The 23,881-nt window shown below is 38.2% G+C and overlaps 1 protein-coding gene across 6 annotated transcripts in view; it reads right to left on the bottom strand.

The window, feature by feature from the left end:
- Window positions 1-23,881, bottom strand: part of Fat3 (FAT atypical cadherin 3) — a 516,493-nt gene that overhangs the window by 102,561 nt on the left and 390,051 nt on the right. For 3 of the 6 annotated variants that reach the window (XM_010633703.2, XM_010633705.2, XM_010633707.2), the window contains exons 5-8: window positions 19,227-19,541; window positions 16,552-16,762; window positions 16,058-16,126; window positions 7,967-8,106 (exon numbers count right to left, since the gene is read on the bottom strand). In XM_010633703.2, the coding sequence (XP_010632005.1) occupies window positions 7,967-8,106; window positions 16,058-16,126; window positions 16,552-16,762; window positions 19,227-19,541 (735 nt within the window). The remainder of the gene's footprint in view (window positions 1-7,966; window positions 8,107-16,057; window positions 16,127-16,551; window positions 16,763-19,226; window positions 19,542-23,881) is intronic. The other 3 variants (XM_010633704.2, XM_010633706.2, XM_033764274.1) reach the window with 2 other exon arrangements.

The raw sequence follows: 23,881 nt of genomic DNA, 5'->3' as shown, positions 1-23,881 counted from the left end.
TGAGCCTAATCTACAGTCAGAACAAGTGTTTCTCTGCAAAAGACTTCCTTCTCCTCATTTGCTTTTTATTTCCCACAGTTGGGGCCATTTGTGAGCTCCTGAACTAACAAACAAAGCAAAGTAACTCTCAAAGATGTTGTATTCAAAATGGTAATTGAAATGCCTAAGGAAGTACAATGGAATCAAAGCAGGAGGAAACCCGAATATAGGAAGTCTCTTCAGGGCTGGTTTCAATGCTGCCCACCACAAACACTGGGTTTTGCAAGCTCTTCTAAGCCAAGTCTGAGTAGAAGCCAAGTCTTGCTTTACAAAAGCTCATGGTATGAAGTGTCCTCAGGGGCAGGTTGTAGGGTAAGAGCTCTGTCTTTGATTAGAACCAATTAAGTCTTAAATTACTGAAATTCTGTTCTGCCTCTGCTGGCGTTTTAAAACCATATTTAAAACATCCCATGGCTGTGCTTTCAGGGGAGATGCCGCTTATATTCTCTCCGGGTTGAAGCTCACAAGTTTATTTTTTAGGTTTTGTTTCTGATGCAGAAAAGTCATGTCAGCTTGCACTTGTTTTACAGTGTACAACATGATATTAATTTCTTAGACTTCATTATCCCTAGTTCATCAGCAGAGAAAATATGGAGGGATGTGTACAAGTCACTGGGATATGTCTCACCTCTAACTTAGGTCCTACGGAGACAATCCCGCACTCATCCCATCATGTCATTTCCGTGGGCATTTAAGTTACATATACATTAAAATGAATGTATGCAAATGAATGTATACAAATATGTATGCAAATATTATGTTCTTTGCTATAAAGACTCCTAATTTACAAAATAAATGATGGACTGGGCTGGTGACTTAGCTCAGTGGCACCATGCCTGCCTCCCAAGCACAAGGTCTTAAATTTGATCTCTGGTAGCAAAATAAAACAAAATAAATGACGGTCATGACCATTCTCATTTCATAAACATTAATCATTAAATTATTTTAAACAGAAAGTTTCCTGCTGCCTTTAAAAATTGGAATCCATTTTCAAAAATTAATTTCTCCTAAGTTGTCAAGCACAGATCTATTACATATCATGAAATTTTATCATTACATTTTTTAACAGAAAATCTTATATTTTAAGAGTTGGTATCTACCTATTTTATCTGTTTGCAGTTGCATTTGCTTTAATACTTTTTAAACACACTAGAAACTGTTGGAGCCCTGCCTTCTTCACCTGCTTAGAGGCAGATGACACTGAAGTAGATGAGAGAAAACCCTTCATGCAAGAGATGAACCTGGGATATCTCTTGATCTAGGACTCATGGAACAGTGTTAGCAGAATGATTTACTTTCCCCTTCTTTTTAAGCAGGTGTTGGGTTGAAGGAGGACAAAACAAAGCCAAATCTTCAAGATAAAATCTGCTTTCTAAGGAAGTAGGCTTGTGAGGAACTCTAAACATGGCACATAGATGACTAATAGCTCCTCAAAGGGTAAACATCATGGGTTACCTCTGAAAGTTAGGTCACCCTCTCAGCCCCAGGGAATGCAGGCACTTGGGCTAAGGCCTAGCTCAGTGTGCCTTTGTGAGGTTAAAAATTCTGGAGATTATCAGAGAGAGAGAGAGAGAGAGATTTTTAATGGCAGGTTTGCCTGGGGAGGAAAAAGTACAAGCTGAGTTTTCTATCTTTAAAATCAAAGCATAACTTGGATAAGAAAAAATTATTAAAATCACAAAACCATACATCTCAAGTGTGCAAATTGAATAAATGTAAATTTTAGATCACTTAGCTATTACTATCTCTGCTTTCACATATAACAATGAAAATCACACATACAGTTTGTAGCTAATTTTAATTTGAGAACCAGATTCATTAACAAGGCCTGAATATGTTCAGCACTTCATAGCTTCCAAGAAATCTTTCATCTTTTCTCATCCTTACAACTCATGAAGAATCTGAGGTCTTATCCCCTTGAGGGAGAAAACACTGAGTTACTTTCCTTAGTATCCTGGACCGCAGTTTGACAAGTTCTGACTTAAACTTGGGTTAAGGCTGCTTTCACTATACCATATGCTTTCCCCCCAATGAAGTGCATTGCATATTTGTGTAAAGAAATGAGTAGGAGAAAGTTCCTGGGGTGGAATATGATTTTCAGAAGGGTTTGTTTTTCTTTACCTGTGTCCACTTAGGCAACTCATCTAAACAGCCTATGTCTCAATTTCTTACTGTAAATGAGTATGATGACTTAACTTCCCTAGTTGATAGGGAAAACTTTAATAGTGAAAACTTAGGAAATGTCACAATGTAAGAGAATTTCTGCCCCTCACTCCGCTTAATTCAGAATTAACTGGCCCCCGGCACCTGAGGCACCTAGTCTCCCACAAAAGCTTTATAAGTGAAAAGAACCATTATTAGCTTTGTTGACCAAACACACTCCCTCCCGCCTTTCCCCACCTAACTGAGTAAATCTTAAAGGTAGCTTCCCTGACAAAGAACTGTATCCAGGTTGAAATTCAACTGCCTTGATATGTCTTGGATATCAGCAATGTGAACTATGAAAATGCAATGTAACCAACTGAATAAGATGAAGGCTGTAAAACCCTAGAAAATAAGGAGTTGTAACCCAATGGGGGAGTCAATCAGGGCACCACCATTAGGTGTAATTGATCCCCATCGATGGAGTAAACTTTTTAATTTTACTTCCATTCTGCTGCCTCTCTGTGTCACTTGCCAATTCATTCCGTAACATAGTAAGGGAAATGACTTATTGTGACAATATTAGGTGCTATGTTACTATGTTTTACTATGTATTTTCAATCATTGACCCCTTGGGACAGCCCTATTCTAGATTCATTCACATTTGTTATGAAAATGCAGTAGCTCAGAGTATTTTGTGGATATAGGTGGGAAGTTGTTAAAATCTACAATGTCTCCACCTTGGCAATGTGTGCAATATGGTAAGTAATGCGTGGCCCATAAACTTGGTTTATTGAAGTAAAATTTAGGAAGCGATTAGGTATTTTGTATCTTTCCTACAATGGCGATGGGATGTTCTAATGGTGAAAGTAGACATCATGTCTCCCAAGCATCCATCGCAAAAATCTCCTGCCTTAGAACAGAAATCAAAGATTTAATTTTGCCTTTGAAAGGCATCATAGTGTAGTGTTTGAAAGAGCAGTTTATGTCTGAACCCACAATGTACTCAAGCTATCTAACTTTGTTTTGCCTCTATCTTATAAGGATCACAATAGTGGATTACCTATTTCTACCATAAATAGCCACTACAAACTTGTAAGTTTGAGGCCACATCTGTGGGCCAGAAGTCAAGGCAAAAATCAAGGGGTTAGCACAGATGTGTTTCTTTCTGCTCACTCTTGGGATTGATGTATTCCAAGTTCATGCAATTTATTGATGATGTACATACAGTTCCTGTGGTTATAGGACTAGGGTCTGTGTTTCTTTGCTGGCTGCCAGTTGGGAGCCTCTCTCAGTTCCTTAAAGCCACCTATATTCCTTGTCATGCTGTCCCTTCATATTCAAACTATTAATAAGATCTCAAGTCCATCTCATACTCAGAATTTCTGTCTTCACCTTTGTTACTTCTCTTCTGACTCCAACTAGAGAAAGTTACGTGCATCACGGCTTCTATGATTATATTGTGCCTACCTGGGGACCTGGACAGTCCAGGATCCACTTATTTGAAGCCTTAATTACATCTCCAAAGTTTCTTTTGACATGTAGCAAAACCTGATAATCCCAAAGATTAGGATGTAGGAGATCTTCTCAGGGAGCTGGCAGATGACCATTCTGCCGATGATAAATAGTACCTGGCTCATAAATTAAGTTTAATGACTTTCCCATCTTGTCTAGTAGGACCCAATTCAAATTGCCTCATATTACCTTTTAACATGATTCCACTAGTCATTTCTGGTAGAAAAGATGCCCAGGCTTCTGCCCTAACCCTGGAATGAACTCTTTCTACAAGGAATCCTGGTCCCTTACCATGCTAAAATGATATGTAAAAATCACAGCCTGGGAACTATGCACACAATCCCCCTAAAATCATTTTGTAGTACTGGTCTGTGTTTTGAGGAAAGGTAAACAAACATACCCGTCTTAGAACTTCATTATTCCTGCTCTTCTGGAGCATCTGGTTCTGCATGGGTACTCTCTACAAGCTAGTCAACTGCTATCAGCCAGGGCTTCTCATTATTCTTCATCACTTCTCCAACCATGGAACAGTCAGCATTACTTCCCTTTCATCCTTCCCTTCTAAGCCAGACAACTTTGCGCATCTCTGAACTTCTAAGACATCAACATGGGGACCACTCTGGTACTACGCTATATTATAAAGAATATAATAACATCCCACACAAAGCAAAAGCATTTTTGGGCAGAGGCCTTTATCCATCTCACTGAGAGGTTTCTGAATGTCTTTTTTCTGTAAAGGCTTGGTTCTTCCGTTTCCTCCCTGTGAAATCTCTGCAACTCACAGGTCCTTTTCATATTCTGTACTAAACTCAGAAATCTCAGTAAAGAAGAGGATGTTTATTCATCATCAGATTTCATAGCTCTGAGGCACAAGCACCCTGTGAGAGTTGAGAGAGCAGGACAAAATGAAGATGAAAGAAGGGTTTACATGTAGACACTGAATCCCCAAGGCTCTGATTTATTTGACATTTGTGAAGTAAAATTCAACATGTTGTTTATGGCTGATTTGAAGCCTGTGTCATATCATATTTTATGATCCTAAATGAACAAAGGAGAGAAAGTTCTCACAGGAATACTGAACAGGTGTTTTGGGACTACAGGACATTTATTTAGTTATGTGGAGAAAGATATCTGTTTGCTGGTGAAATCATTAAATTGCTTAAGGTCACAGATTGGAGTGTGCATAAGTGGTTTCTTCTTTCTTTCTTTCTTTCTTTCTTTCTTTCTTTCTTTCTTTCTTTCTTTCTTTCTTTCTTTTTTCATTTTTTTGAGACAGGTCTCACTATGTAGTTGAGATTGACCTGGAACTCACTAGGTAGCCCAGGCTGGTCTCAAACTCACAGCAATTCTCCTGTCTCAGCCTCTCGAGTGCTGGGATTACAGGAGTGCGCCACCATGCCTGGCATGCATAAGTGGTTTCTAAAAGAAATCTAGAATGCCTTTTTCCCCCAAACGTCCTTTTGTTCAAATGTCCCTGACACTAAAAATGTTGACTAATTCAGAGAACCCTTCCTGTCACCACTGCCAGGGAGGCGTTGGCATATGAGAGAGGCCTTAATTGGTAGAGGTGGATTGGGTACTCAGGTCTAACACAGCTTGACTGATAGAGTTATGGCTTTCTGATGGTAATAATGCAATGCCACACAATTTATACTTTGGAAATTTTCAATTCTTATTTCATAAGAAGGAAGAAGCTCTGGAAACAATGAGTGACTGGAGTACATTTACAAAGCTTTTGACTCTTTATTAACTTCCTTAGTTTGACCCCTTCAAGCAGGACCTAAAATTTCACCCAAATTCTCGAACTCCTTCTGAATTATTCTAGATATTAATCTAAATCAAATCAAAAAAGGACTCAAACAATGTATGCATTCAAAGTCTTGCAATATATGCTTCCATATTAATGTTTTAAAAAATGAGGCATATCAGTCATTTGGATTTAAAACTTGGTATCATTAGCTGAGCACAGTAGCAAATGCCTACAGTCCTAGCTACACAGAAGGATGAGGGAGGCAGCAGGGTCTCGTAAGCTCAGGAGTTGGAGATCTGCCTGGGCAACATACTGAGACTCTGTCTCAAAAGACAAACAAACAAACACTGAAACCAAAACCAAAAAACTAAAACCAAATCAAAACAAAAAACCCCCACAGAATTCTGTGTTACTGTAACTACCTAATATAATTCTTAGTCCATAGTTTGAACTTTAAAAATATTTGTGGAATAAATGGCATTAAATTATTTCTCATCTGGTCCCAATGAAACGCTGAAATAAAAGTCTCATTGATTTCTTTCTTTCTTTCTTTCTTTTTTTTTTTTTGGTTAACACAAATCAGTTGTATGCTTTAGAATCCCGACATACTTTCCATCTAGGACCTGCTGAATATGTAGTATCTAATATTCATTCTAAAAATATTTAACAAGTACCCATAACATTTTGAGCACACTGAACACCATTTAATTCAACGGGTATAAAACCCTAGAGAAAAGACTGGAAATGAATATGATTCCATGTTTTATTTGTATTTTATTGAAATGTGCTTTGGGCTTTTAAGTAGAATTTAAAAAGTAGAGGTTGGATATGCTAAGAAACGGCTAATTTTAAAATCTAAATTTTAATTCACATTTAAAGTGAATAAGTACTAAAGACTTAGCGATACTACAGATGGGTTGTGTTATATTAGCCTTCAGGGCGTACTTATAGATGGTGCAGGTCCCCTGGACCTCTGTCATAGAATCCATTCCATGTGTATAGATATTAATCTTGAAAATACTCCAAGCAATATGGTTTTGTGTAGGAAGACCCTATAATTTATTGTCACAATTGGGATAATTTTGAGAGTAAATGAGGGCTACTAATAATTACACTAGTAAAACAGGTATAAATGGGACTCTTTAAAGAAAATAGAGTCATATGGTCACTTTGGTTACCAGGAAGACACACAGGATGGAGGACCAAGAAATATTGCACATTGGCTGACTTATTATATATAAGTCAACTCCCTTTCTGGGGCATATTCAAATAAAAGTAAAGGGGTTGCACTAAAATGAACTCTATTGTTTCCTTTAAATTCTCCCCGTTCTGTAATCATAAACAGACTCAAATAAAAGAGTCATAAATTTTTGAAATAGCTTCAAGCTAAAAAGCTGTTGGCTAAACAAGCATGTGAAATATTCTTCCTCTCTCCTTTGTAAAACTGCATAGTTTTAAAGGATTACATCATATTTAATATAAATCAACACTTGCTTTCTTCCAGGTCGGCAAAAATTTTGTTCTCAGTACCTGGGAGCATTATGTTGAGAAAGATTCTGAGGGTACTTCTAGGGTCAGGAAGGAAAAGAGCCCTGATCAGTTAGTGATGTCTAATGGGATCATGGGGCCATGAGAGAGAAATAGGAAGAAGAGAAAACTTATAGTATATGCACATGTGCTAGTTCTCTGCCATAATTGGGCTTGGTAGGTTTCTGCTTAAGAAATAAAACAGAATGTCATAGAGTTAAGGCAAATCTGCCTCACAGAATTATGTTGGTTTCACTTAGGAAGATGAAGTGAGTAGAATTTTTCTAATGAACTCAGCTAGAAACTTTCTGCTCTTTCTGGCTCTGAATGCCCTTTCATATGCATTTGAGAAACAAAGTGTAAGAAGTCCCCAGGCTAAACTACATGTTAGCAGTGAAGCATAAATTGACTCCCTAAGTTTAAGGAAGCTCTCTAGCAGCAGGGCTAAAATGTCAGCATTTTGCACCCACCTCCCTAGTAAGGCGATTGCACCACGCAGCCAGGATAAAGAGCTACTGGCACAGAGGCTAGACTATCTAGAACCCAGTCCTTATTCTTTATTAAGGCTGTGCAACATTAGATGGAGAACTTCCACCTGTCTCTGTAAAATGAATTTGGACTTTTAGTGTTCTCCAGCTTTAACTTTCAGTGACTAAAAAAGTGAGGTAAAGAATCTCACAGTGTGTCATGTGGACAACATAGATTTCTTTCTCTTTGAAAACTCAAGAAAAGTTGTCAAAGACGTAAAACTATAGTAAAGGATCAAGAAACAGATGCGCATCATTCTTCCATCCATGAATAATCACAAGTTTTTGAAAGAGGCAGCTAGGTTAACATTGACAGAATCCTCTTTCTGTGTTGCTCTTTAAAATGATTTTTTTGAACACTATAAATCTATGGACATTATTTACTATTTACTAGGCACTGTTTTCATTGCTTGCAATCTTGACTTTAGCAGATCTCTCAACATCCTGCTATTCAGTAACTTCTTACCTGAGTTGCAGCAACATTTGTCCCATCGGTGACTTCCACAGTCATGTTATAGACAGACCTCTGCTCTGCATCCAAAGGCTTTGCGATGACAATTGTCCCAACACCCTTCTCTGCATCAAAAGAGCTGTCAAAATTCCCCCCTGATGATTTCACAGAAACATGAAATTAGTACATCTGAGAACTTATTATATATACAGAAAGCGTGTAGCTTTAAAGGGAACTCTTACATAGAAATGTTTTGAGATAGGCATACCTATGGCTTAATTTTATACATCTTAAATGGGACCTCTTTATTTCTAACTTAATTCATATTTCAAAATATGGCCTCTACAGTGCATAACAAACGTCACAAAAGAATGTATCGCAAAGAAAAACCTCAGCAGTAATGTTAGACTAGTGAAGCATAAACTGACCCCATAAAGTATTTAGAAAGCTGATGGCCCTTCAGCCCCTTGTGGCTTCTGTGCTAGGAATCTGAAGATCCTTTTGTTTTTTCCAAAGCAGATTGTTATAAGTAAACAAATCATCCAATTACTATTGACAAAAATGAGCAGATACTTTAACTTTGTTTTAGGATTGATGGTAAACATTTGGCTGGAAGACTTTGCATTCCCTCTGTTAAATGTCAGGAATAAAATTACGAATGTGGAAAATGAGAAAAAGTAAAAAAATGAATTTTATATGAAAATATTTCTCTATCTGCAAGTCAGGATGTTTGTAGTAATATTTTTTTGCCATCTTGACAGTGTGGATTAATTTTCTCCTAAAATAATACAGATGTATGAGAAATCTACAAAATAAAATTGGGAAAGAGGAAAGGGAAACACTAGCTTATACTACAGTAACTTATGAAATAGTTTATATAAAGGTTTAGAAGACTTTACTTTGTCCCCCTGGGTTAGCTGTCACTTATGAATAGTTAATGGCTTGCTTAAAACAACCATGGCATTGTTGAAATTACTACTAATGCTTCCATCTCTGGGAACCAAAGTGTGCTTTGTGGTCCTCCCCAAATGAAAAAAAAAATTAAGAGGAGAGACGATAATGGTATAAATATTGGAACAGTTTTAATCATATTGGTATATGCTCACAAGCTCTATTTATTTTATTTTTTAGTTTTATGCTGTTAACTAACTTTGTTCTTGGGTAATTTTATTTAGCTATAGCACATTAGGCAATGCATTATTGAATTTCATATTTTAGAAAGGAAAACTAGACTCATTACATTCTACATTCTTTGCATTTCTTTTTGCTGAGGAGTGGATAATGCACTTCTATGATATTACAATTACAAATTAGCATATGAGTTAAGGGAAAGGAGAATTTTACCTGAATTACTAGAATTTGATGTACATGAAACAAAATGCATGATATGGTTTACTTTTAAAAAGTGGTCATACATATTTCAAATACCTATTGCTTGCAGCTGTCATATACACTTAAGATTATCTAATTGCTAGAGAGAACGTAATTGCCCTTGACATTTAATTAAAGCTATGGAGATACAGGGCTACCAGAGCACTGCTTGGAGATGACATACTTTTTCAAAAATTTCATCTAAAAACAGACTCATCTTGCAATTAATATCTTTAATTGATGTACTGAGAAGCACTAGACATTAACCCAAAGAGGTCTTTTGAAGAATAGGATAAGCAAAACAAAGCAGAGGCATCTAAGTTTAAAAGAGAAGTGAGGACACTTTAAAAGTTAGGACACTTTATTATTTGAAATGAAAGTTTTATGTTAATAACCACGCAAAATGAAATGGAAGGTTAGTTCAAGTGTCTGGCATAACTTTCTTAATGGACTAAGAAAAATTATTTGCTATCAAGTGGTACATTCTGAAAAGATTTGCCATGGAAACCTCCAAAGAAAGCACATAACACTGCCTCATTAAATTTGGGAGAAAGTTGAGTATTCAACTTCTAGAGGTATTTCCAGCGGGTATTAAATCACATTTAAATCATCTTCAGAATATTTTATATAAGATGTTTACTTGCTTAAATCTGAGAAATTATTATTGTTTTATTTGTTTATTTATGTACTTTTTATTTTGGTGAGGGAAAGGATTATCCTCTAATGTTGTTTATTTTGGAAAGTAAAAATTCATAAGTCAAGACAAATAGAAACTATGCAAATTATAAAACTTTACTTTGCACCAGTTTAAAGATGAAAGAAAATAAAACTTAGAGAACAAGGAAGAAAATATTTCCAGTTCCAGCCTTTGTTTAAATGAGAATGATCTTACGTGCTGTTGTTCACTAAGACCTGCATTTTCCTCAGAAAACTACACCAAAGAACACAACCATTCCACATACTCAGTGGTGCAAAATTCACCTTTTACATGTGTCATACAGATTGTGTGCTTTTTCTTAGACTTTTTTATATCAAATTGCATTTTGGCAACTGTTATGGCTATTTTTTCATAGTTCTCTTTTTTCCTGTGTGTGTATGGGTGTGCGTGTGTGTGTGTGTGGGGGGTATATATGTGCCTGTCTCTTCTTTGTTCACCTTTTTTTACTGTGTCAGGTACTTCAGACTGGAAACCTTCAGGGGAGGAGAGATGGTACTTAAGAGACAGTCAATACAATATTTATCAGTCTACCAATATGGCCAGCAGTCTCTGATACTCATTTCCAGGACATTTGGTCCTAGTAAAGCCAAGATTTCATGTAAAACAAGATCCTCCTTGAGTTTTCAAATGAATTTCTGACAAGGGACAAAGAATCTAGACCAGCAGTTCACCATCAACCATAACACAATTTAATAACCTACATTTAAGCATCCCGTTTCATAAATGACTCCACATTTCTCCCCCAGGTCTCATTTTTCAGGATCCCATTTAGCCTGAAAGATGATTCTACTTTTGTAGGAAACTATATCCAAATCATCTGGGGTAAGAATATCAAATGCAAGGAGTCCATTTCACCAGAGGCATTCTGTTTAAACAAGGTGTGCTTCCTCAGAGCCAGTAACAGAACATGCAAAGCCAGAGTGTGTTCAGTGCAACAGCGTGAGGCTAAATAAAAGGCGGGGAAAGGGAGGACACTGCAGAGCTGGTTTGAGTTTCAACAAAGTGGGAAATTAGAAACATCACAGCCTGAGCGTTGCTGCAGGGGTGTGCGGCAGAAATGGTTAAAAGCAAGGTTGTGAACAGCCCACATAGCAGATAATTCACATTAGGGACATTTCTATTTGATCATTTTGGTTAAGACAGGTGTGAGAGAGTAAACAAAGAACCAAAGATGCACACTGGATTTCTACTGGATTCTAATGTTAAACATAGCAAGTAGGGATGTCCTAAAAAAAAGACTTTAGAATAGGAGATGAATGAAAATATTTTGAGCCAGGAGCTACTGCTTGAAAGCACTGAGTAGTAGGGCACTGGGCCATGATTAAATCAGGGTGTTTTTTTGTTTGTTTGTTTGTTTGTTTTTAGAAATGTGTAGAAAGCACCTCCATCTCTTCATAATGATTGGATGGTGAAAAATTACACACTTGTCCTGTAGAGAAGCTTCTAGATCCCTCCCCTAATATATGACTCCATTCCACTGCACGTGTAGTTTTAAAAATACAATTCCAAGTCTAGTCATCACCAAGGAAAAAGTGTTATAGTAGACTCTTCTAAAACACTAAGCGGCTGAATCTCAATGAATTAAGGGAGTCGCACACAAGCTGTTCTTTCAAGTTTAGCATGTACACCAAACTTCAGGAGAAATGTTAAACATCAGCTATGGTGTGATCATGAATAATTTTCTGCCTTGGAATAAAGCAAGCATAGTACTGGGCTGAAAAAGATATTTTCATGGAAAGCTTCCTGATGCCGCATGGAGGCCAGGAAACATTGTAGAAAGGAAAATCTTAGAACCTGGTTTAACGTTCGATTTCTTAACACAATTAATATATGAAGTGTTTCCAGGATTTGAGCTATTTTTCTAAAGTTTTTTTACATGTGCTTCTGTAGGTGAGATTGTTGCTATGGAGAAAAGAGAGGCCTACATGGGATGACATTTTGGAAAAGGGGCTGAGTAGGAGGAATGAAGTGTTAGATATTAGTTGAATGACTTTGAGCAAAAGTCACTTTGGTGGAGGGATAGCTGTCTTAGAAATGAACATGGCTTCTCCTAGGAGAGGCAAGTGAGAGTTTTGCAATGAAGAAATACAGTAACTTGTTTAAGAAAGATCCATAGATATCCAAGCTCTAGTCAGAGAATAAGGCCACTATCAGAGTTTAATTTGCCTATTTGACCCAATTCTAAATAAGCCATGACTCCACAGCAGATGGGACTCAAGAAGGCAGGCAAAAGCTTATGAGATAGGAACAGCCCAATGTTCAAAATTTGCAAGAACCTGTAATGAACTGAGAGGATCAGGATAGCCTTTACGTATTTTCAACATAGAAATATATTCCTATGTGCTAGTACTATCTGAAAATTATTCTCAAAGAATAGCTTTTTGCCTCTTTATACAATAGGTGTGAAGTAAAGATATTTTTAGTTGCTTATTATATACAAGGAGAAACATTTTTCCTATTTTAATTAGAGTGAGAAGCTAAAACTGTATGGCAGTATACCTCATCAAACTGTGGATACTGAAGAATTGTTTAAAATGTGCAATAATGGTGGTCTTTACAATTCAAATATTTGCCATTAGGATAGAGATTCGGGACTGAACTGTGAACCAGATTGCATGCACATTGGAGAGTATGCAAATCAAGGAGCTGCTGAGTTGAAATCAGTCTCCAGAGAAGTGTGAAGATATGTGATAAAGCCACAAAGGATTATGGGTTAATTTTGTTCCTTTAATTTTTTTCCCCTTTTAACACAGAGAAGGAACATGCTGTGCATTGGGCTGTTTAAACAGAACAGCTGAAGTTTATTATGCTTCCTTTTAATTACAGCTTTCTTAACTTGTAGGACTTCTGTTTCTGGAAGCTAAAGAGAGTCTAGCTACATAAGAGTCTAAGCAGTGATCTCTTTGGAGGCAAGAGAAAGTGTCTGACACATCTTTGATATAAGGGTCAAGGCTTGGGAACAAAATCTTGCCATACAAATTTTGTGAATTCATATTATTCATTGGAGGAAAAATATAATTAAGTTCGAATCAGGTATATTTGGAAATGGGAATATTAGGAGATTATACTCTCAGAAGAAAAGCACATTGAAACACTATTTATGTGTATCATTAACAACTGCCAGTGCTGGACCAAAATGTTGAATACTCTATAGCTCAGGATCTACCTAGGTGTCTGAATGTACTAGTCCTATAAAGGAACAAATATCGACTCTTCTTGAGTCATATTTAGCTGAGAAAGAGCTGAACCTAAGACTTCATTTCAGATTTATTCTGACATTATATTTGTGCTTATTGGTTGCATTTGCCCATGGTACACTGCAGTCTTAAGCATTAAGTGGCATTGTTCTCACTTTGTCCCCTCTATGTTAGTTTGGTCAAAGAAGATACTTAGATAAGAGTAAAGAAAGAAAGAGATGATAATTTCCATGGCTGAAGACAAATAATCAAGAGGTCCTGAAAGCAAGAATGAGAAACATCTGTATATTGTAAAGAAAACAATAGGTGTTTACCATATCAGTACTGAAAGCAACTAGCACCTGTGGAAAGGATTTCACTTCTACAATGAAATAAAGAGTTGGCCTTTCAAGATATTTTTCTCTGGATGCTAGATGGAAATAAAATCAAGTTCTATTTGGGCATCCAGCCCAGTAAGCTTAATTTTTTAGATATTACTAAACTTACAGTGCAATCTCTGTGGTGGAAGCATTCAGACTAGGAAACAGCCCTTTAAGTATTCATTTCAACATCTATTCAGGGCACTGAGACTACAGGTTGTATAAGAAGAGTGAAATACTTAGAATACACAGAGATGAGGAAACATGGAAACGGAGAGATGAAGACATAGGGTGTCAAGTCCTGGATAATGATTTCTGGATTTACATTTGGACAGCCTAAAGTCTTCTTCCATCAAGGCTCTCATTTTATAAGCTAGTACTCTCTTCTTGAACCAGTGATGTCCTCATTTTGTCAAACGTCCTAAGGTTGCTATTGCTAGGAGCAATATTGATCTTGCATTGGTCTCAGGAACCATCACTAGTATAACATACTGACTGCCTGGGACATCTCCATCAGTCATCATAATTTTTTCCATTCATTCCTGGAAGTTAGCAATGGAAGTGTACACAGGAGGAGGGAATGAGGGGGACATTGGCTTTGACCTTAAGGATTAAAAATGGAGACAGGACAAGCAAATGAAAACATACAGCAGAACCCATAATGCTCACACAAAAAACTTGCAAGAAAGGTTGCATGCATTACTATTAGGCATGCTTATTTTCACACCAACAGACACGTAGGAATGCTGATGAATTGCAAATGGATAATCAGTGTCAGGCGGCTAGTTAGAGAGTATTAGAGAAAGATGTGCTTATAAGATTTCTGGAGTGGAGTACAAGGAAGAGTATCCCAGGGTGTGTGGGTGACAGGCAGAATATGCTGTGGGTCAGGGAGGTTCATGCATAGAACACGCCTAGGAAATAACAGGCACTGTCAGGGAAGGGAGGTGTGTGCAAACTGGAGTGTGAAAGAAGAGGAGGATAAATTGGCAGCTAATGAGAGAAGGCAACTCATCCTATTACTGAGGATAGCACATGTTTGTTCCTAGTGCACTCTATTTGAGCTATATCAAAAACTATTATGGCACATCTTCTTGGAGACCTGGCATCACGCAACTATTTTAAAACTGAAATGCATTTTCATTTTCTGTGATACTCACTATGGTGGCAGTGAAGCAATCAAGAAAGGTAGCTGCACAGGCAACAGACAGCAGAGGCATATATGCAACCATGTGTTGCACCAAGGAAGAAGAAACTGCTTTAGATAATATCATAATAAAGTGAAAATTACTGAGAAGATAAAGTAGTGGAGATATCTCCTGTGGAACAGAAGAGGTTCTAGTTCAAATAAACAGAGATGAAGAAGAAATTGAAAGCTTTTTATCAAAACAGTCATGTATGGGATGGTATGATTGATATCAATTAAGTAAAATAAAGATGCTCCACCATCATTGCGTAAAATAAGATACGTAGAAAAAAAGCTCCTTCTTTTTTGAGTTCAGAAGACTACTGAGGTTTGATTTGGAGCCATCATGCATTCTTTTTCCGTGTCTCATTAAAACAGATGTGGAACACACTAATCCTTTCCCCAGACCAGGCCATTCTGCAGGAGAGGCAGGTTCCTGCCCATTCTGTTCAGGCAGTGACATGTGGAAGGAAATGATTCTCCCAGATCAACTCTCTCCTGGATTCTCTGCCTCCCACAGAGAAGCATGGGAAGTCAGCTTCCGCTCAACCCAGTGTCAGATCAGGGCAGGCACACTCTCTGCTCTCTCCTCTTAGCAACAGCCTATTTTGTTTCCCACTTCTGGGTGCTCATTTTCTCTCCAGTGCCTCTCCCTGCTGGTGTGTGGAGGGCTGCAGCGCTATTTAGCCCTTTCTTTCTCAGCCTGGCAAACTTGCTTGCTTTCTTTCAAGGAATTTAAAGGTTGGCTCCCAAGGTTTGTCCTGTACACTTCCATCTGCTTTCTCTATTCAGCTTATGTAGGAGGCTTACTGGCTATATATCTATGTATGCTCCATTTCCTGTCTTTCCTTTTGTGGACAGCAGCCAGAAGAATCTTCTGATGGGGCTTTTTGGTCTGTGAATGGAACCAGTGCTGTAAAATAGAGGGGCTGCAATATATTTTATTTTATTTTCTAATAGGAAAAGGCCCAGTTAAAGAAACCAACTTATGAAAAGATAAAAACAAAACAACAAAAAGCCCACATACCTCAAAAGCAAAGGAAAAAAAAATCAAAACAACCCCCTTAAACCCCAACCCCACCAAACCTCAAACAAAGGAGTCATTGGATATGAGTAATGCAATAGCTGTTAGAGGCATATATGAAATCTGTGGGCTGCACTTCAGCCTGTCACAGGCAGTTATGAAGGATGTAATTCAATTTGCTTCAGAAAAAAAAAACATAAAAGGCAGATTGGATAGCTGTATTTTAGCAAATGTGTTTGCACTAAGGGTACCTTCTGTTGAACAGTTCTGCCCACAAGCTGTCTGTAGAATATAGAACATCTCTCGAGCATGCTTGCCACCTTGAAGCAGGGCAGTCGGGAGCAGAAAAAAAAAGAACAGAATGCAGAAAAAAGGTGAAGAAAAAGAGAGAAATGAAGGACAGCAAGTCTAGTACCATCAATACATTTAGAAATGAGATTAGCCAAGTGTGACAATAGAATTTAAATGACACACAGAAAGACATTAAGATTGCAGTAAATAACATACTATGGAAAATCCAGCCAGAGAGCACTTTCTGTTCAGCTTAGCTACAGAGTTGGAACGAAAGCACAGGTCAATTATTCATTTTACTGGCTCTTTTGCATTTTATTGCTATATATTTTTTTTAATCTTAGCAGTACTTGTTAGGATTTTTTTGTTTGCATTTTCTTTCTTTTCCCTTTTCCCCCATTGGCTAGTTGCTCCAAACAGTTACATTGCCCAATAGTCCTCCTCTTAAACTTACCAACAATGTCAAACCACAGAGGGGTGTTAGCTGGCTGCACAGACACCACCCCTACAATCTCCGTTACTCTATCGCTTTCCATTACTGTGAAGTTATAAAATGGCTCATCGAAGGTCAATGGTATAGGTGAAGGGGGTGGTTTCTTAATCCATTCAATGTGGAGGCGAGCCGTGGAAAATTTCTGTGGTCGGCCATTGTCCACAGCCTTTATCTATTCACACAGAAAGAGAAACAGAAACACATCTTAGAATTTTGATTCTGCAGAAGTTAGGGTTGTCACTCACGTGGTGTTGGGTCAAGAGTCTATCCTCAGCATGGTGTTAACAAAGGAAAGAAAAGAGTAGAGACTTAGGAAGACTGGATTGTAGAATGGTGGGAACAGAACCCAGTGTGGGGTAAGGCTCTCTCCATGTATTCCAGAGGCTAATCTGAACCACCACCAACTTTACAGATAAGGAAACCTTGAAAAACAGATGCTGCACTTATAATTTTTCATGTTTTATAAACATGAATTATATATTTTATGTGAAGAGGAATAGCTCATTTGATTTCTTTCAGCATGATTCTGAACCTCATTTCCGGTGGTGACACTTGAAAGTGAGTAAGGAACATTGTGAATTCCTAGTTATGTGTCAGTGATGTGTGTGTGTGTGTGTGTGTGTGTGTGTGTGTGTTGCAGCTCCTTCCTTCTGCTTTATGCTGCAGATGCACCCTACTTACATAGTTCCCTGAAAAGTGATGAGTACAAGCATGGGAATGAAAATACTTGGGGCCAACTGCTTTTAAGGTTCCAGCTACACCAGCTATGAAGGAGGTGAGGAGAATTCTCTAGGTAGCAGCATGGGTTCCTAGGGGCAATGTGGTGGTGGGAGGATAGAGTTAATGGCTGCTTTGTGGTCTTGAGTCAGCTGCTATAATAGCTGAGGGAAGCTGGTTTCCTCACCCAGCTATTGTGAACCTCTATGGTGTCCTGCACTCAAATGAAAGAGTCAAAAAGTCCAAAGAGCAGAAAACACTGACGAAAAATGAAAAATAAATAAATAGTATTTTTAAATAATTTAAAAATACTGTATTTCCTAAGTAAAACTTATAGGCAGAGAACTAATAATAATAGCCTATAAAAAAAGCAACAACTCGTAGTACCTTCATGTCATAGATGACCATTTTGCCCTAGAAATCCCCCATGGGATACAGAGTCCTATCCTAAAAGATACATTTTTTGAGTCAGGATCCCTAGGGCTGGGACAAGAATTTGAGTACAAATTTGGTTGAGGGAATAGCTCTTAGGAGAAAGGAAATAACATCACAATGAGCAGGGGTAGGTGCTAAGCAAGAATATGGTCCTAGCTGACCCTAGGATGTCATGCAGAGCTTTGAATGATGATTATTGGATCTGTGATACGAACCCTGAGACAATATAGGTCAATGAGTCATTGTTTTGTGAGCTGCTGGACTGAAGATGGAATTATAAAATCTCTTGGGCCAACAATCACCTCTGAATAAGAGGGCAGCTGTGAGCACTCAGTAGTCAACATTCACAGCAGGTAGAGGATAGATGAACCAGTTTGTAGAGGGTTTCCAGGCTGGGTGCCAACAGTGTCTACTATAGTCTGTCGCATCCTTAAAGATGTCCAAACAAGCATCACAGAGCTGCTCCCCACCACAATTTCCATGCGCATTGTTCACATAAGAATAGAGACTAACAATGAACCTTACTCCCTTTCAAGTGCCACCACAGAGGTAAGGTTCAGGGCTATGCTATACGAAATAAAACTAGGTGTATGACTGAGTTTCTTGTCTCTGTTCACGATGTTCTGGATTATATTCCTGAGCAGAGGAAAGAACATAATTCCAGGAATGAAAAGATAAATCAGAGGACTCAGACTATCCTTTAACATAATAAATAATGGATTATATACAGCAGAAAAGGGTGAGGACAAAGAGAAGGCTGGTGAATGATGCCAACTCTTGACAGTTGTTGAGATGCTAGAAAATGCCCATCAGTTATAAAGACGAATAGTCACTTGCACCACAAGCATAGCACTTCATGTCTAAAGTGGTTGCGGAAGTAAAAAGAGCACGTTAGGGGCAAGAGTTTACTAGTTAAAATGCTACTCATATTTGAGTTTAGTTTTTTTTAACTTAATGAAAACTTTAGTCACTGTTTACTTGTTTAAATTGTTTTTATAAAATAAATGTTTTACAAAATAAAATGTGATTTGTGGCTCATAATTTGCACAGCTAAATTCATGTTTTATCATATTGTCAACAATTACAGAATATTCTTCCACTTGGAAGTTTGGGAGAATGCTGAGTGACATGTGGAGTGAGAGGTGGGATATGTCCCTATGCTGTTCCTCCACCCTCAGTTTTAGATCTATGTCCAATGCCTTGAGAATGATTTAAGATTTCAGGAAGTGAGGCTGAATATATAGGCGCCAGCAGGCTGTGGGAATAGGGAAGCCTTACTGACACGAAACAACGAAAAGAAACTAATTGTTAAAGAATATCACGAAAAAACAGGCAAGAATTGTCACCTGTATCTGCCTCCTCCTAAAAAGTTTTCCACAGCTACTTGGTTGCATGTTTTACTCTAAATATTTCTTACTCAAAGAAATATACAGGAATAAGAAAGTATCTCCCCATTAAGGTTGCTGGAATTCAGAGGATCTTACCGTTAGGATGTCATAACTCCCTGCTGTAAACTGTTTCCTGGAAGAAACCATGCCGGTTTTAGGGTCAATAAAGAACTTTCCATCATCATTTCCATCCACGATATTGTAGGAGATTTCTGCGTTGGGGCCCTCATCTCTGTCAAAGGCAAAAGCCCTGTAAATGGGTTCTCCCCTCTTCTTTCGGTCACGTTCTGGTAGCTTGATCTGGTAGACCTTCTCAGGAAACTGGGGCTTGTTGTCATTTTCATCCAGAACCTGAACCACTACCCAAATGGTGGATTGTTTTGGAGAAGAGCCACCATCTGTCACAGTTACCTGAGTTTTGAAAAAGAAAGCATGATGCAATCAGAAAAGATAAAAAGCCATTCTCACTAGTCTTCTCCTTGTGTACCCGACAAAGATGGAATATACACTAGGACACCTCTATTTAAATTTTGCATAGTTCACCCATAAAAGGGATTCCCCAAAACCAGTAAAGAAGCCATTTCTGAATGGATAGTAGGGAAGCACATCTCTTTAAGTCAGTGCCTGCTATCACATTAACAGATTGTTGGCTTTTAAAGTCAAAATGTGTTTCTCACAGTTCTGGAGGCTAGAAACCTCAACATCAAGTCACCAGTGGTCTATGGGGAGAGCGTCTTCTAACTTTGTCCTTATTTGATGGAAGGGGAAAACTAGCTCTTCAAGATCTTCTTTATAAGGATACTCATCCTGTTCAAGAGGACATGTCCCTCATAACCTACGTAATCACTTGCCCAGAATCACACCTTCTAATACCATCATCCTGGGGATTAGGTTTCAACCTATGAATCTCAGAAGGCAGGGGAACATGTAGACCCTATCAACAACTCATTTTGGTGAGAAGGGAAGAGAAGAAATAGGCCTGACCTCAAAAATATGCTGTAGTAGTTTATATAGCCTTTATGGATCTAAAACATAAACCCAACAGATAAAATACAATATAACTATTATCATTTGTTAGCCCATGGATGTTTCTGTTAATTGATGAACAACGATCTTGCCATGAAAATTCTTTGAGCACTCATTTTCTTCTTTTAGTCCATCTTTCTATGAGCTCAATTACATTAAAGCTCTAACTCACCAGTGTGATTATACCTGAGACAATTCCTCTAGGGAGGTGATTTAGACTAAATGAGATTACAAATACAGAGTCCTGATCTGAAAGAACTATAAGAGACATTAAATATTTCCATCTCACTCTCTGCCATGTAAGCACACAGTGAGAAAGCCAGGAAGAGAGCCTTCACCAGAGACTAACTCCTGCCAGAACTTTGGCCTTGGACTTATGAGTCTCCATCATATGGTTTTCATATTTGGATCCCCTTCAAATTTATATGCTGAACTCTGATGCAATCATATGAAGAGATGGGGCCATTTGGTGGTGATTAGTTCCTAAGAGCTTCATGTATGGAAGTACTACCCTTACAAAAGAGGTCTAGGAGGCTTGTTTGTCCCTATCTGTCACAGAAGAAACCATCTAAGAGGAACAGGCTTGTGCTAGAAACTGGATTTACTTGACCTTGATGTGGCCTCTAGATCTATAAGAAAGCTGTTAGTTTGTAAATCAACATCGCTAAAGTATTTTGTTATAGCAGCCTGAACAAAGTTTGAACTTTAGAACTTTGAGAAATAAATTTCTGTTGTTTAAGCCACCTTGCATTGATATTTTGTTATAGCACCCTTGTAGGCTAACACACATCTTCATATAAAATTTTTATCTTGTCATTGGATGAAATAAAAATTTCAGTACACACTTTACAACTAAGATTGGTGATTTCAAGTTCATGTGACAGTTAAAATGTTCTACCAGTATTCTTTTCCAGGAAATGGGAGAGGTTGGACACCTCTTCCCACATCTGTGGTGTGATTCTTATGGATGTATATGAAAATTAAGAGAAAAGAGAGTGCTGTGAATAGTGCATAAATATCTTTGAGTTTTTCCATGAGTGATTTTATTACATTAATGTGTGAATGGCATGACACAGTTTTAAAGCATTCTTTCATGCACTATCACATTGACTTCCTAAAACATATAGTTCAGTAAGTGAAGTAGGTTTATTTATTCCCATTTTCAGATGAGAAAATAGAAGCTTAAAGATTCTATAGTTAATAAATGCAAAAGTTAGGTATTAAAGTTTTGGCGTTTCTTAATTTTCTGTTAGCCACAAAACTTGGAAGAACCTACAGTTAATTTTTAAATCATTACCTTGCAGAAGACAGCTTATTATTTCAAAATATATATTTAAGGGCTAGAAGGAATGTAAAGATACACTCAGCACCATTAAGAGAGAAACCACAATGAATCAGAACACTTGATTAGCCATTTTCTCACTTAATAAAGCAATCTGACAAGAGCAACAGTAAAAGAGATAAAAAATGAAGAGAAACAAATTAACAGTTTTTTTTTTTTCAAAATGGAATCACAATCTAGTTTCTCTTATAAGCTGTCTAGGATAGCTTTAATAGACTTCAGATAAATTTTCATAGTTCTTGCTTTCTTTGAAAAATCAATCAAGGTTTCTTCCAAGGTTATTTTCCCAATTGGTTTATTGTGCTCACAAAGGAACCACTCAGGGCCAATATATGCCAAGGCCGGATTTTGACTCCTCAGTTATTTCCTAGACTCATTGAGCTCTGAAGAGGCACGTTCTGCCCCTGCTGCTGAAAGCAAATATTATACTCCCAGGTGAGCTGCTTTGATCAAAATAGATTGATTTCTTGGCTGCTCTACCACTTTTTGTTTCTCTTTTCTGCTTGAACAGCCCCTTTCCAAATCCAGGGAACTCTCACTGTCTTCACTGTGCACAAAATTACCTCACTGTCAATAACTGACCTGCAACAGGCATTGAGGCTGGGTGGCTGATGAAGAAAGAGTGAGCTGCTCACTGGAGGGTCCTGCTGCTCCTGAAAATACTCTCTTGTGGAGCAGACCTTGATTTACACACCCAGGCCATTGAGGGAGCTGCCTACAGGTGGGAGGCATGGTTGTTGCTGGGCTCATGAAGACTCAGTTTCTTTCCATTACCTCCTCACTTCAAGCACCCAGTCCATGGCTTCCTCAGGTCACAAGGGCATTCTCCAGGTCCTCAAGCTGTCGGCCATGAAGTGCTCTTTGTATCCCTTCCCTTGTCACTGAGGTCCAGCTGACGTGTCACTTCTTCAAGGCTGCCTCTGACCCCACAGATCAATTTAAAGTACTTGTACATACTTTTCTCTGTCCCACTTACTGCGGTGGAACATAACTAAATGCATTATGTTCTCCACCTGTGTTGATAAGCTGCTTACAGACTTTGCTTGTTTGCTTCACTACTGTCTTCCTGTGTCCAGACAGAACATGTTTCACAAATGTTTATGTAATGATTCTAATTCAAGTCCTACAAGGACAATCTCCACAGACAAAGCAGTCTCCCCTTGTAAAGCCTCAGGAAATCATTCAGATCCTATACCACAAATCCTCAAATTGACTTTCCTGTCTTTTTTTGCCAAGTTACTCCTCTATCTCCTTAGTCAGGACTTCATTTGCTACCTATATGCTGATACTTATCCAAAGTATATCTCTTGTCCCTACTTGCAGGTCAAGTTAAATTATTTTTACAAATTCTCCTTCTGCACCTCTCACACACACCTCAATACCCTAAAAGCAAAAACCTAAAATAATTATCCTCAAGCCTCTTCCGTCTCTATATTCATGGTCTCGTTGAATGACACCTCTGCTTACTCACCCACTAGTGCACACCAGAATCCAGGCTGCCTCTGGGTTCTCCTTCTGACAACTGTGCACATCAGCTAAGATCTCATTGCATCACCTCCATGCCAATCTCTCATGCTACACTGCCCTAGGGTGGAGCTCTTTTATATCTTACTTAGATAGCTAACACAGTATCTTGTATCCTAATTGTTGTATCTTATATCCCTAATGTTGTAAAGTATTATGTCTCCTTTAAAAATCTGATTATTCCACTGACCTTCACGGAACTCTGCAGGGGCTCCTTAAAGACAAAGCCTTGATTACCATTATGCACTCTCTTTCCCCTTTCTATTTCTATGTTCAGTTACAAGGCAGGCTTGCATGGTTGTTCATACCGTGCTCTTACATCTCCATCCCACCACGCAGCCAATTATCTCCATGGAGTGCCTTTTCTTGGAAATATGCCTGCCTCATCTCAGAGGCTTTGGTTCAAAAAGGCTGAAGCAGCTATTCCTCTCTCCTTCAGACCTTTGTTTGTGTCTTCACCATGTTCCCATCCCATTGTCTGTGTAGTTCTAGGACACTACTGATTATCTTGCATTTTAAGTGCCTATGTGCTTGCTGATTTCCATTCAATTCTTCCAGATTGTGAGCAACATGAGGTCAGGGACTGTCTCTTAGCCACTGTTAAGTTTTGGCACGTGGGACAGCTCTATGTGCCAAACAAATATTGTTGAATGAATTCAAGAATTAATTGACACAAAACTCTTCACAATGATAATAAATGAAAAGAATACTGAGACACTGAAGAGTCTCCTTAACAACTGAACACAGGATCTCTCTAGGGTGTCTGGTTGCATGACTATGAATAGAGGGTCAGATAGAGACAGACACAGTTTTAACTCTAGGGTTTATATCCGCTATATACAACCGAGAACACTATCAA

The sequence above is a fragment of the Fukomys damarensis genome, unplaced genomic scaffold (genome assembly GCF_012274545.1).
Source record: "Fukomys damarensis isolate Sample0158 unplaced genomic scaffold, DMR_v1.0_HiC HiC_scaffold_16, whole genome shotgun sequence".
In the NCBI taxonomy this organism is placed as follows: domain Eukaryota; kingdom Metazoa; phylum Chordata; class Mammalia; order Rodentia; family Bathyergidae; genus Fukomys; species Fukomys damarensis.
The sequence above is the reverse complement of the archived record's forward strand: the minus strand, read 5'-3'. Positions and strand labels throughout refer to the sequence as shown.